The following is a 14,187-nucleotide window of genomic DNA, read 5'->3' on the forward strand; positions in this document are numbered from 1 at the left end:
GAGACAGGAATTTACAACCTATGGGCTTGGGGGTCCTGATCACTTCAGCGCAGACAGTAATAAAATAGGATGCCTCGAAGGTAGCTGTCTTTCCCATAAATCCAAATACTCCAAGATTATCCCTATCTCCTGCCAGCCTCCTTGTCTTTCAGAAAGCAGGAGCTTTGCTCGTAACAGGATGCAGGTGTCTCTTTGGAGATTCCAGACTTCCAGGAGTACAGTCACCTTTACAATTAACCCTTACAGAGGTGGGTGTTACTGTGGCCATCATTGAAATGAGGCACAGAGAAGCTCAGGGACCTGACTTAGGTCACACAACTGGGTAGTAGAGGAATCTACCAGCAATATGATGCCAAGAGCTTCCTGGGGCTGCTCTACTTCTGCTTAGAATAATCATTAATGCATAGGTGGGTTTAGAAACACATTTAAAAAATTATTTTCTTTATTTGAAAGGCAGTATGACACACAGAGAGACTGAAAGAGTGTACTGGTTCACTCCCTATATGGCCACAGTGGTCAGGTCAAAGTCGGGCACCTGGAACACCATCTGGGTCTCCTACATGGGTGGTCAGAGGTTCAAGGACTGGAACCATCTTCCACTGCCTCCCAAGCACACTGGCAGGAAGCTGGGTCAGAAGCCAAGCAGATGGGACTGCAACAGAACCCAGGCTCTGCTGTGGGATGCTGGAAGGGTAGGCAGTGGCTTTCCTCACTGTGTCACAATGTGAGCCCCTGAAAACACCCTTAGTGGAGACAATTTCAAACATAAGAATATGGAGAAAATAATGTAAGGAACCTAACATCTCTATGACACTACAATAAATATCACCTCTTGGCCCATCTTGTTTCTTTTATGTCTACACAGCTCTAGTCAGATTGATTTTTAAAGATAGGGGAGGTTTTCTTTTTTTTTTTTAATACAGAAAGGAGGACAGACAGAGAGAAAGATGTTCCATCTGAAGATTCACTTCCTAAGTGACCACAATGGCTAGAGCTGCACCCATCCGAAGTCAGGAGCTTCTTCTGAGTCTCCCATGCAGGTACAGGGTCCCAAGGCATTGGGCCATCCTCGATTGCTTTCCCAGACCACAAGCAGGGGACTGGTGTGTTCAAGGTGAGGACTTTAGCTGCTAGGCCATCGTGCTGGGTCCAAGATAAGGGAGGTTTTTAAATAAAACGAATAGTCAGGGACCAGCATTGTGGTACAGTGAACTAAGCTGCCACTTACGCCAAAATCTTTTGAGCATCAGTTTGAGTCCTGGCTTCTCCACTTCCATCCAGCTCCTGTTAATGTGTCTGGAAAAGCAGAGGAAAATGGCCCGAGTGTATGGACTTCTGCACCCACATGGAAGACCAGGATGGAGTTTCAGCTCTGGGTGTTGGAACTATTTGGGGAATGAAATGGAAGATGGAAGACCTCTTTCTCTCTCTCTGCCTTGTGAATAAATTTATAAATCTTTAAAAAGAGAAAATTTAATAGAAAAAAATTTTTAAAAATATTTATTTTCATTGGAAAGGCAGACTTACAGAGAGAAAGATCTTCCATCTACTGGTTCACTTCCCAAATGGCTGCAATGACCAGAGTTGAGCTGATCTGAAGCCAGGAGTCTCCTATGGGTCTCCCATGCAGGTGTACAGTTCCAAGACCTTGGGCCATCCTTTGCTGCTTTCCCAGGCCACAAGCAGTGAACCGGATGGAAACTGGAGCAGCCAGAACATGAACTAGTGCCCATATGGGATGCTAGCACTTGCAGGCAGGGGATTAGCCAATTGAGCCATCATGCCAGTCCCAGAAAAAATACTTATAAAGGGGATTCCCAATGGTCATTACCAATTGGAGTTCTTTTTCTTCCTTGTTACCTATTTATTTGAAAAACAGAGTGACACAGTGAGAGACAAAGAGAATGAGATATTTTACCTGCTGGTTCATTTCCCACATGCCTGCAGCAGCTGGGTCTGAGCTAGGAATCTGGAACTCCATCCAGGTCTCCCCCATAGGCAGCAGGGACCCAAACTCTTGAGCCATCTTCTGCTGTGTTACCAGATGCATTAGCAGGGAGCTGGAATGAAAGCCAGGTGGCCTGGCCTGGACTGGAACTCCTACATGGGCTGCCAGTGTTGTAGGCAGAAGTTTAACATGCTAGCCCACAATACAGCAAAATTTTTCCATAATGCCACCTAGTTTTTACAACTATATTGTAAACAGTTTTTTAAAAGATTTTTATTTATTTTTATTACAAAGTCAGATATACAGAGAGAAGAGACAGAGAGGAAGATCTTCCGTCCGATGATTTACTCCTCAAGTGAGCACAACGGCCGGTGCTGCGCCGATCCGAAGCCAGGAACACAGAGCCTCTTCCTGGTCTCCCACATGGGTGCAGGGTCCCAAAGCATTGGACCATTCTTTACTGCTTTCCCAGGCCACAAGCAGGGAGCTGGATGGGAAGTGGAGCTGCCGGGATCAGAACCGGCGCCCATACGGGATCCCCGCGCGTTCAAGATGAGGACTTTAGCCGCTAGGCCACGCCGCCGGGGACCGTTTTATACTATCCCACCTAAGAGACAGCCAGCAATTTTTTTCTTGGGCTTTTGGTCACTTTCAGTTTTTTACTACTATGCATGTTACTGACATAAGCTGTCACACGTGCTGTTTCCAGCACCTTTTCCACAATGTGACATCTATAGAACAGCTACCAGGGACGTAATTGCCGCTCCGAGGCCTGAAGGGGTTTTGTACAAGGGGTTATGGAAAGAAACAGAGACCCAGGAGGTCTCTGTGAAAAATTGCTTACTTCTGTCTGCAGCAGGCTGACCAGAATGGAAAGGGGTCTGCATGTTGCAACCCCCCACTCCCACGCCGGGGTTGGGGGACTTCTGGAGGCCCCAGGCAGAGCTTTTTCAGCCTCTAGGCTGTCTGTTTAGGTCTTGATGTGGGTCCTTATGAGTCACTGGGCCTGGAACTATTGGAGCAGCTGATTGTTCCGTCTTGGATGATTCAGACACCTGTTGGTGGGGGGAGGGTAGCCTCATTCTAGTCCTCTCACTGTGTCCAGGAAGTCCCTCTCACCCCACAAGGGCTGGGTTCTGAGGGAAATGCACCTTGGGTTCCCTGGGTCAGATGGGGCATTCTCCTCCTGGTCTCCTCACATTTGGAGCTCGGTGGGTTTCCAGCCAGTGGGGCTGGCATGCCCTGATGTCGCCTGAACCTGCCATGGCAGCTCTGCCCTGCATTCAATGGATAGAAAGCAGCTGATGGTAGGGGGAAAGGTTGGAAACCACTCAGGCAAGGCCTTCTGAGGGAGGGGGGAGTGGCTCAGGAGACCTCAAGAAGCATTTATGGGAAAACAGTCCCGTGTTCTGTTGAATTCACACAACCACACAGGTGGAAGTAGAGATTGAGACTGGAGTGAAATTTGCCTGAGGTCATGCCTGGCAAACAGAAGTGCTCAATTGGTGTCTTTCCAGGCTAAATCTACCGACAAAGAAACTGCAGCTCAGGGCCTCCTACCCAGGTACCCTGAGCCCACCGGGGGCGAAACTCTTTTATCAAAGACCCTTTCTGCGACACAGGGCCTGTGGTGACGTCTGACGTAGTCCAGCTAGTCCACTTCTGAGCAGCCAAAGTGGGGAACTCCGGGTGGAGGCAGCAAGTCTAAATGGAAAAACCACACTTGTGGAAGTCAGAATATGTGATTTCCGGTCCGCACGTTAATTTAAAACTCCAAATTTCTTCATCGGCAAAAGCCGGGCAAGGGTAAACCACACTGGAAGAGCGCAGACGCAGAACCTGAAACGGCTACCAAAGATCGCCCGATCTTCCTGTTGCGTCACAGTACAACCTCCTGGCCCCCGAGGGCCCGGAGAAACTACAACTCCGAGGAGGCGCCGGGCGAGCACGCACCGAGGCAGGGAGAGAACTGCAATTCCCAGGCGGCGCCGGGCGGGCCGGCGCGGGCCGGTGACGTCGCAGGGGCCGGCGCAGGGAGCTGATTTGGCCGGAGCTGCCAGCAGGGGTGTCCGTGGCCGCGGGTTGTTACAGCTGCTGGAGTAGCTGCGGCCCCCGCCCCCGAGCACCGCTCCCGGGCTCTCGACCTCCGACCCCGCACGGTGAGTCGGCGCCCGCGGCCTCGGAAGAGCCGAACCAGGAGGCCCCCGGGGCTAGAGGAAGGACGAGAGTGAAGGGGTGTGTGTGTGTGTGTGTGTGTGTGTGTGTTGGGACGGGGGTGCTGGGTTGGCGTCCCAGGCTGGAGGAGCCCCGCGCCGGCTGACTGGGTCTGTGGGAGTGCAACGACCGAGCAGATGGCCAAAGAGGAGAAAAGTGGGAGTGGGACGTCGGGAGGAGCCGGAGGTGGGGGGTGGGGAGCGGCTGGGCTTCGGGGAGAAAGGTTTGTCTGCTGCAAGGGCTGTGTGAGCGCGTGGAGGTGGGGCCTTGGACCTGGGGTGAGTTCCTGGGCTGGGGAGGCCCCGAGGTCCCACTTAACAAAACCCTAACAACAATGATCAGGACTCCGCCTCCACGCTCCTCCCTCTTTCTGGGTTCGGGTTTTTTTTTTTTTTTTTTTGCCTCTGGGTTCGTCTCTTTCTACTTCTGGGTGCGGGAGGCTGGGCCAGAGCTGAGAGGTGAGCAGCTGTGGCCCGGTGGGTGGAAGGGTGGGCAGGACGGGACAGGCGCTGTGCCAGCTGCCACGGACTCCAGATTGGGGTCCTCGGGCTACAGGTGTGGCTGATCGACCGGCGCCCCTCATCCAGAGGTCTGCTCTTTAAAAGGCCGCCCTGAAGTGAGGGGGAGGAGGGAATGGGAAACAGCTCACCTGCCCCGGGCTCAGTCCTATTGACCGTCTGGGTTGTGTGTGGGTGTGGAGCTGAGGGGGAGGGAAGGGAAGGAAAGAGCTTCCAGTAGGAAAGTGGTTGGCAGGACAGAGTTGGTGCAGGCCCTGGTTGGAGGCAGGTTATGAAACCGCAGGGGGGTGCTGGGGCTGGCAGCCACCTGCCAGCTGTGGCAGCAAAACTTACAGCCTGGACTGCTCGTGGCCACTTCTCCCAGCTTCTCTACAGCTTGCTGGTGGACTTGATGAGTGCTTGGTGTCACAGCAAAGTCTCAGGAGTGCCTCCTGCCTGGGTTTTGGTTTATTGATCTTTTCTGCCGTTGGGTGAGTTTCCTGGGGTTTTCCTGTTGTCAGCATAAGGCTTCATATTTCCCTCTGGGTGTTAGCTAGGACTCAGGCCTGGACCTCTCCTGGGCTTGTCGGGTGTTGCTACATGCCCTCTTCTCAGCCAGAAAACGGTGTAGGGTCTTGTGTGCTGGGACTCAGTAAGGCTCTTGGCAGCCTTAGCTCTTCCTCCTCATCCCCCAAATACACACACACACACACACACACGCATGTGCGTGCGCACTTCTACAGCCCTGTATGTCTGGTTACAGTGAAGGGAAGGGCAGCAGTTTCTGGTCAGACTTGGGGCCCTCCTTTGCTCCATCAGTAGTGAGTGCTTTGGAATACCACTCCTCAGCCAGATGAGGCCCCCACGCCAGCAAGCTGTGCATCCCAGGGGCTGTGCTACAGTAACTGGAGCCCCATGGTAAACAAATGCACCAGCCCTGGTTTGTTGGTTCCTTGGGTTTCTGTTAGGCCCAGTGATCTAGCCTGCTGGCCCTTGGAGCATCCTTTAGCCAGGTTGTACCCTAGACCGGCTTAGGTCTGTTTGCTGGGAAGGTGTGCTGTGGGCCACATACCCCTGAGCTCAGGAGCTGTCCCAGAAGAGGAAACTTGCTCTCCTTCTCCGTGAAGTAAGGAACTGGTTCCTGAGCATTCTGGCCCCTGTGCAGGTTTGGTGAAGATCCCGTACCCAGATAGGTGACTTCCCAGCAGGGGGTGGCCACTGCAAGGGAAGGAAGGCAGGCTGCTGGGTGCTTCTCCATTCGCAAGAAACATGGGACTGTGAACTTGGGGACAACCTTGGGTCCTTAGTAGACAGGAGCCTAACTCGGGTAGGGCCATGAGCCAGTGCACTGGTGTCCTTCCTCTGCTCACAAGGGCCCTCAGTGGTCAGTGTACAGCTGGGCTGTGAGAAGGGCACATGTCACTCCCCAGCTTCCTTCTCCACTGCAGGTGGCAGGGACAGCCCTCTGGGCTCCTCCTGCTGTAGAGCTTCCTCTGTTGGAGCTGGTCGGGGGCGGGCAGGCCGCTGGGCAGGGAGGCCAAGGTGGACATGGCCAGGGCCGAGGAGCAGGAGGGCAGGAGCGAGGCCCCTGGGGTGGCTCTGTGTAGAGGTGTGTTGTGGGAGCTCCGTGAATGGGGGCTGCCGATGTTGGCTGTGCTCTGGCCACCTATGCCTTCACTCGGGTGGGACAGAAGGCCTTGCTGGCTTGGCCGCAGAGTGGGTGGCATCACAGCCATGAGCCCAAGTGGCTGCCAAATGAATGAAGGTGTTTTGGAGAGAGAGAGCCTTCTAGATCTGGACAAAGGTTACTCCGTCTTGTTTTCTCCTTTGTTCTTCCTTCCTTCCTCTTTGCCCTCTCAATTCTGGACTGAGACCGGGGGATCCAGGGTGGGAGATTTAAGGGTGGTGGGTGGAAGCAGTGACTCCTTCCACCCAAATATTTCACCCACTGTGTTCACACCTCCTTTTGCCCCTTATGGAAAAGGCATAAGGGAGGGAGCTGCCTCATGTCAGGCCTCTGGTGAGGGAATTCTGCTTCGTGAGAATTTGGGAACAAGGGAAGGCAGGAAGGAGGACCCTTAAGGTAGTGCTGCAGAGGTTGGGGTGAGCCCGGGGTCCTGACTTCTCTGCTCTGGGCTAGAGGCTGTTTGCTGACTTGTCTTCCCAGACACTGCCTCCTGGGCTGGCCTGGTGCTGGTCCTTGCCCAGCAGCAGGGAGTGAACAGTGCTAAGGCCAGATAGACTTTGTCCAGCCTTGCTGGAAAATGAAAGCAGGCCTAGAGAGTTGTGAGGAAGGGCGAGCCTGCTGCCTGTCCGCGGGATGCAGAGGGAGTGAGGGGGCAGGGAAAGTGGTGTGACCCGTCTCACCTGTGCTGCCTGTTTGCAGGGCCGCGGGGCAGAGGGGTGGCACGATGAACGTGGGCACAGCGCACAGCGAGGTGAACCCCAACACGCGGGTGATGAACAGCCGCGGCATCTGGCTGTCCTACGTGCTGGCCATTGGGCTTCTCCATGTCGTGTTGCTGAGCATCCCCTTTGTGAGCGTGCCCGTCGTCTGGACCCTCACCAACCTCATCCACAACATGGTGAGAGCTTGCCTGCAGCTGTGTGTGGGCTGCTCCCTGGCGTGGCTGCAGGGTGGGAGGAGCCTGTGGGCACAGGCCAGATGTCAGGGTGCTGTACTGTCTACATCTGTGGCCAGAGCCTGGGCCCCACTCCTATCTGACGGCCCCACTGCCCCTGCTGGGCTGGGTTCCAGCCCGTGCACATCGATAAGAAGAATCACATCAGCAGATTTGTCCGTGCCTTTGGGGTTGGGGGGCTCATGGGCCTGGAAGGGGGACCACGGAGAGCTGGATGGGGGGGTCCCAGGAGCAGGAGTGTGCTGCCTGGACGGATGCAGAAATGCCCCTTTCCCAAGTTGGGTCTCAGCTCATTCCCACCCCTGCCTCTCTCTGCCCCCTCACTGCCTGCTGCAGCCTGCTCCCTCCCCGTCAGCCGAGGGGGTTAGATGGGGCTACAGAGGCAGTATTCTGTGTCTGTTCCATGGCTAACTCCTTCCCATGTGCGCTTTCCTCAGGCCAGGCCTGCCCTGTCCTCCAGCGGGTCCCCACGTCCTCTGCCAGGCTCCCAGCTGCTCCAGCTTGACCTCCAGCCCATATCCCCCTGCCCTGGTCACACAGAGCCATGGCTGCCTGTGACTGAGTCAGGTGAGGAGCTGAGCTGGGCCTTTCTCCTTGCAGGGCATGTACATCTTCCTGCACACAGTGAAGGGGACGCCCTTCGAGACTCCGGACCAGGGCAAGGCACGGTTGCTCACCCACTGGGAGCAGATGGACTACGGGGTCCAGTTCACAGCCTCTCGGAAGTTCTTGACCATCACCCCCATTGTGCTGTGAGTGCATGGGCTAGAGGAAGACACTGCCGGGCAGGACGGGGTGGGGCAGGGCAGGACGGGGTTAGGTCTTGGGAGCTGGGAGCCCAATCAGGCTCACCCCATCCCTAGCTCTGATCTCTGGCATGGGAACGGAATGGTAGTTTGGAGTCTTTGGGGTCCTGTACTGGGCTTAGCTAAGTGTCCCTGTACTGGGACACTTGTGGTCCTGTCTGGCCCCAGCTGGAGCTCCTTCCTGCTAGTCGGGGAGGCCCACAGCCTAGGGTGACATTAGAGGGACTGCTTTAGCCTGGGAAATCTTAGCGCCCTACTGATCACTTGTGGTGTGGGAGTCTTTTCCATAATTCTTAGCTGTCAGGTCTTCTGACCAGGAAGGGGAGGAGGTAGGGGACGGTCCTTGGCCAGTCTTGATCTCTTGGCAACCTTGGGCTCTGCAGGTACTTCCTCACCAGCTTCTACACCAAGTACGACCAGATCCATTTCATCCTCAACACCGTGTCCCTGATGAGTGTGCTCATCCCCAAGCTGCCCCAGCTGCACGGAGTCCGCATTTTTGGAATCAATAAGTACTGAGAGTGCAGTCCCTGCTCCTGCCCTGGACGGCGGGGGAGGGCTGGAGGGCCTGGGCCGTGATTCTGAAGCCGGAAGGAGCCTCTGGACACTGCCAGAGATGGGGGCCGAGCCTCTTGGCCTCGTTTTCCCCCTTGCTTCCCCCAGTAGCTGACTTGGAGTAGCTTGTAGTGGGGTTGGGGTAAGCCCCTCTGGGCTCTGACTCCTGATTTTTTGATCTTTTCCTTTTGCCTTTTGAATAAAAAGACTCTGTGGGGGTGGTCATAGAATGGGCCGGGCTCCTGGGCTGAACATGGGTCTGCAAGGTCAGGGCCGGAGACCCCTGTCCCTTGTTGACCCTCAAGTAGCCAACGCACTTTAACCCCACCAGGGGAGTGGAGGGACGGTACTTTTCCCCCTTGGGTCTGCTGGGTGGCACTCAGTGTGTGCTGGTCTGGACGAGTGCAGGTGTGTGAGGGTGCCCTGCTCTGGCTCTAGAATGGGTTCAGCCTGGTTCGGTGCCCATCCCGGGTGCTGGGCAGGCAGTGGGGGGAGGAGAGTTAGGAGAGGGAAGGTGGGTGGGGGTGTGGTTGGCCCGGTCCTTGAGGTGAGGGGTTGGGGCTGCAACCTCCTTGGCCCTGCTGCAGGGTGGGGGTGAGGAGTTGAGGTGTATGGGATAGCAGCGGCAGGGGGTGGTGGTGTACAGGAGGGAGGGTGGCAGGTTTGGAGGGGTCATTTACCCTGCCTGGGGTGGTACTTAGGGAAGGGAGGCCGCTGTGGATTTGGAGCTCTGGGGCTGGTATCCAGGGGTAGATGTGGGTGGACAAGCCTGAAGTCATAGGCAGCTCAGGTCCAGTGGGACGTGGCCTGCCGTGGCGCTGTTTTAGGAACCATGGGAGGGGGTCCTTGCTACAGCCCCTCACCAGCCCCTCACCTTGTAACCACCTCACACAGACAGGTGCTGGGGCAGGGCTTCCGGGTGGCAGGCCCCACTCAGAGTTCATGGCCCACAGGTAGGGGCTGGCCAGCAGGTGCTGTAGAAGAGGACGGTGGGAGCCTAGGTACCCCCCCAGTGGACCAGGGCTGGTGTTCTTGAGAGAGGGGCCTGGAGGTCCCTGGCCCTCCATCCCCCACCCCAGGGATCCTAGAGAACTTTCACCTCAAAACCTTTCTAAGCAAAGTGTGAATAGGATTTTTACTCCCTTTGTACAGTATTCTGAGAAATGCAAATAAACGGCATCATGTTCCTGTTTTTGCCTTGTCTGACCTCTCTTCCTGGAGGGTCACAGGGTGGGCGGTGGGCAGTGGGCAGCCACTCCTGCTGGATGCAGTGGTGGCCACACAAGTCCTCCCTCTGATAGGATGGTGGAATGGACCCTGGAACAAAGTGAAGAAAAGCCCCCCTTGGAGACCACTGAGGGAGCTGGTGCTGATGGCCGCACGTCAGAGGGCAGGATTCTGCTGCGGTGCCTTTACTTGGCTGTTCCTTTGAGGGGTCTCACACACTCAGGGGGACTTTGCCCGGGCCCAGGACGGGGCATTCTAGCTCTGGTTGTACAACTGAGGCCAGGATCCTTCTTTCCGACTTCCCTGTCCCAGCCCAGTTTCTCCTTCTCATTGCAAGGCCTTTCTGCTGTGTCTTCTCCATACCCATCCATCCCAAGACATCTCCACGCTTCCCGCTCCCACTGTAAGCGTGAGTGGCAAAATGTCGGGAGACTGGCTGGCAGGGGAGTGGGGAGGCCTAGAGCCAAGGGATCCTTATCTCCTGAAGGCGCCATCCGTCCAGGGTGTTTTGTGTGGTATTAGCTGCTAGTCCCAGCACAGGTACAAAGTCCCAGCCTGGAGGGAGGTGCTGTCCCAAGCTACCTGGGCCCCCTCTGGCTATGGTCCAGCATTACAACATCCTGGCATCGGATGATGGGCGGGTAGTGTTGGTGAGGTGAGAGTCTACCCAAATCTGGTTGCCAGTCCCTCCTCTCTCGGGGTCCCATGCAGCATGAGCACGGGGAGGAGAAATGCAGCCATTGGGTTCAGTCCTGGAAGTCGGAGCATTCTGGTTGCTTCCATAACCAGCCCAAGTAGACTAGGGAACCGTCAGTCACTATCTGGTCCTGGCTCTGCCATTTGCTAGCTGTGTGGTCTTGGCATGCCACTTTTTCTTTCCTTTTCTTTTTTCTTTTTTTAAATTGGAGAGCAGATACAGGGAGAAAGATCTTCTGTCTGCTGGTTCAGTCCCTAAGCAGTTGCAACAACTGGAACTGAACCAGTCTGAAGCCAGAAGCCAGGTTCTCCTGGGTCTTCCATGTGGGTGCAAGGGCCATCTTTGAGTGCTTTCCCAGGCCACAGGCAGGTAGCTGGATGGGAAATGGAGCAGCCAGGATTAGAACCAACACCCACAAGGGATTGCAGCGCGTGCAAGGCGAGGACTTCAGCCACTAGGCTACCGCACTTGGCCCAGCGCACCACTTCTGCCAGCTCAATTTCTTTCTCTATTTTGCAGGGTTGGGGATACCTCTGAGGCGCTGTTAGGGCAGTGCTGGCTGGCGTGGAGTTGGTAGCCACATCTTTGCTACACTGTTGTCATCGTCTTATCATTGTTTCTGAACCATTCCATGTGCCAGAACACAGACTGGGTACACCAGTCTGGTTATCTCTAAGGGAGGGTGGAGGGGTGAGGCTGGAGTTGGGATAGCCCCTAGGTTGGGGGAGATGGTGGGAGTGGGCTGAACCTACTGTGTGGGCCCCTCCCTTCCCCTGCAGGTGCCTGTCTTTTGTGTCCACTATAGCATGGTATTTGAGGAGCTGGTCCTTACTGGTTCACTCCTCATATCCCTGGCATGGCCATTGCCTGCTGGATGCTGGTTGATGGTCATCAGATCTCATTCTGAGCTCCCCGGGCTGCACAGCTCAGGAAAGGCTGCCTCTGAGACATTTTTTGGACCCAGACTCACTGAGACTGTTTTTTAGGGTCTTCTGCTCATGGTCCCAAGAGGAACCGTGCAGAGATCTGAAAAACGGGGGCTTTCTGCAGTCTCTTTTCCTGGTGAGTGGGTAACAATAGAGAGGAGGTAGGTGGGTGACCTCAATGTTCCCAGGTTGGGAGTGGAGCAACAGCTGCCATGATGGGGCCTGGGGCAGAGAAAGGGGGCACTGGGGAGTGGGCTGTGGGCCGGGCTGAAGGGACTTGGAAACCGGGCAGCGACCGGATGGGGCACTGGAGACCTTGGAGGCTTTTGTTCCCCTCTGCCTCAGTGATCATGGTCTCCTGGGGAAATAGTTGGCGGAGAGACGTGTGTCTCAGTGCCTGGCAGAATACAGCAAGGGCAGGAGGCCCGGGGATCAGGGCCAGGGCAGAACTGGCATAGTCAGTGTTGGTGATGTGCAACCTGGCAGACTCATGCCGCATTGCCCCTTCTCACCTTGTTTGGGTTGATGAGGGGCCCGGTGGGGAGCGGTGGGGTTGCTTTCTTCCCTCAGAACAAGATGGCAGCTCTGCTGTGGGAGATGCCGGGAATAGTTGCATGTATCCTATTTGGGGCCATCACAGTGCTTTCTTTCCTCTAGATGAGTCCTGGAAGGGCAGTGAAGAGTCCAGGAGGTGGGATGTTCACTTTCTCCTCCTGTGTCATGGCTGCAATGTGGGCCGGCTGGGGCCTGGTTGGCCTGGTACTTTTAGCTCTTCCTTGTTCTCAGGCTGCCAAAGGCAGAAGATAAGCAAGATGGATCTTCCCAGTGGGTCCAGGCACAAGGCCCAGCCTATTGGAGTAACCCACAGAGTTGTGGTCCAAGAACTGGATGTTGGAAGGGGTAGTCTTGCTGTCAGAAGTGTCTCTGATGTTGGCAGATCTCACTGCTTCCTTGTGGTGAGGCAGTGGAGAAGTTTCTGGGGATGCCAGTACTGTAGGGTGCGTTACACCCTGCAGGACACACTGGAGAGAGAGGTGGCTAAGGGCTGTTTGGAGTGTTGGCTTCTAGATGCAGAGATGAGATGGTCAGCCAGGAAGCCTTGCCCATTCCTGCTTCATCCCATTCTCTACTGGTCACCATCAGCCAACTCAGCCTATCAATTTGTATAAACTTATGTGCACACCTCAGTTTATGAAACACAGAAGAAGGGTGGCACAATGGCTCAGCTGGGTACTCCTCTACCTGCAAGCATCAGCATCCCATATGGGTACCAGTTTGTGTCTTGGCTACTTCATGTTCAGTCCAGTTCCCTGCTTATGACTTGGGAAATCAGCAGAGGATAGGCTCAGAGCCTTGGGACCCTGTAATTGGGACCACTTGAGGAATAAACCAGTGGATAGAAGATGATCTTTCTGTCTCTCTTCTTGTAAGTCTGTCTTTCCAATAAAAATAAATAAATCTTAAAAAAAAAAAGCTACATGGGATGAGGGGAGAATTGTTGATGCTGAATGTTGTTCTTCAGGTTTGCCATTCGCATTTTTTCCCTTTATAATTTGCTTTTGAAAAAATTAAAAATTCTTTAAAAGATTTATTCTTTTTATTTGAAAGGCAGATTCACAGAGAAGGAAAGACAGAGAGAAAGGACTTCCATTTGCTGGTTCACTCCCCAAATGGCCACACAGTTGGAGCCCAGCTGATCTGAAGCCAGGAGCTTCATCCAGGTCTCCCACATGGGTACAGAGGCCCAAGGACCTGAGCCAATATCGGCTGCTTTCCCAGGCCATAAGCAGGGAGCAGGATGGAAAGTGGAGCAGCTGGGGTATGAAATGATACCCATTTGGGACGCCAGCACCACAGGCAGAGGCCCAGCCTTTTATACTATGAAATCTTTTTAAACGTTTGAGAAGTGGATTTGGAAGGAACAAGGGCTCCTACCTGTTGTTTTTCTCTCCAGGGGCTCACAGAAGCTGGGCCCAAGCATGTGGCAGAAGCCCATGTAAATGATAGGAGCACTATCACCTAAGCCATCACCGTTGCCTTCCAGGGTCTGCACTGGTGGGAAGCTGGGGTCAGAAGCCAGGGGCTGTGCTTCACCTGGGGACACAGCACTTTCTTGTTTCCCCTCCACCCTCCTTTATTAGAAAGGCAGAGCCATAGACAGGGATTTCTTTCACCCACTGGTTCATTCCCCAAATGGCCACAACAGCCAGGGCTGAGCCAGGGTAGGGTAAGCTGAAACCAGGAGCTAGGAATACCGTGTCTCCCACCTGGATGACAGGGATCCAAGTACCTGAGCTTTCACCCCCTGCCTCCCGGGATGCATACATGCAGGAAACTGGATCCAAAGCCTAGTAGCCTGGACTTCTGACCCAAGCAGTGGTTTCACCCAAGTCTCCCCAGTTGGCCACCCCCTCAGGATTTTTGCCTGTATCTCTGTGGCTCTTGCCTCTGTAATCGGCTTTTGCATTGGCTTCACCTCTTTTTCATCTAGGTAGATAAGTAAACTAAGGCATTTTGCCCGAGAGTTAGGAAAGCATGCAGGCTTTCTTTGGAGCTGGAGCTGCCTGTCTGACGTCTGGCCAGCTGCTTACCAGTTGGGCGACCTCTGGGCAAGTTTCATCACTGTTTCACTTTTTTCATGTCTTCTCTGGGGGCCTGTTTTGTAAGCATTCCAG

The 14,187-nt window shown here is 54.7% G+C and overlaps 1 protein-coding gene across 2 annotated transcripts; it reads left to right on the top strand.

Annotated features, from left to right (window-relative positions):
- Positions 1–3,856: 3,856 nt before the first annotated feature.
- ORMDL3 (ORMDL sphingolipid biosynthesis regulator 3) lies at positions 3,857–9,854 on the top strand. Of its 2 annotated transcripts, XM_058675909.1 has the most exons (5): positions 3,857–4,107; positions 5,045–5,150; positions 7,046–7,244; positions 7,902–8,053; positions 8,491–9,854. In XM_058675909.1, exons 3-5 carry the CDS (start codon positions 7,071–7,073, stop codon positions 8,624–8,626), a joined length of 462 nt encoding a protein of 153 aa, XP_058531892.1. In that variant the 5' UTR covers positions 3,857–4,107; positions 5,045–5,150; positions 7,046–7,070; the 3' UTR covers positions 8,627–9,854. The 2 variants fall into 2 exon arrangements, with proteins under 2 accessions (XP_058531892.1, XP_004591213.1); XM_004591156.2 differs by lacking the exon at positions 5,045–5,150 and having other exon boundaries at positions 3,860–4,107.
- Positions 9,855–14,187: the final 4,333 nt, after the last annotated feature.

Source organism: Ochotona princeps, chromosome 17, assembly GCF_030435755.1.
Source record: "Ochotona princeps isolate mOchPri1 chromosome 17, mOchPri1.hap1, whole genome shotgun sequence".
Taxonomy (NCBI): Eukaryota; Metazoa; Chordata; class Mammalia; order Lagomorpha; family Ochotonidae; genus Ochotona; species Ochotona princeps.

What these genes read in the sequence shown, in the direction of transcription:
- ORMDL3 (XM_058675909.1), top strand. Translation starts at nt 7,071, where the DNA reads ATGAACGTGGGCACAGCGCACAGCGAGGTGAACCCCAACACGCGGGTG. An exon ending in CCAACCTCATCCACAACATG is followed by an intron (nt 7,245 to 7,901) that starts GTGAGAGCTTGC and finishes TTCTCCTTGCAG; the next exon opens with GGCATGTACATCTTCCTGCA. An exon ending in ACCATCACCCCCATTGTGCT is followed by an intron (nt 8,054 to 8,490) that starts GTGAGTGCATGG and finishes TGGGCTCTGCAG; the next exon opens with GTACTTCCTCACCAGCTTCT.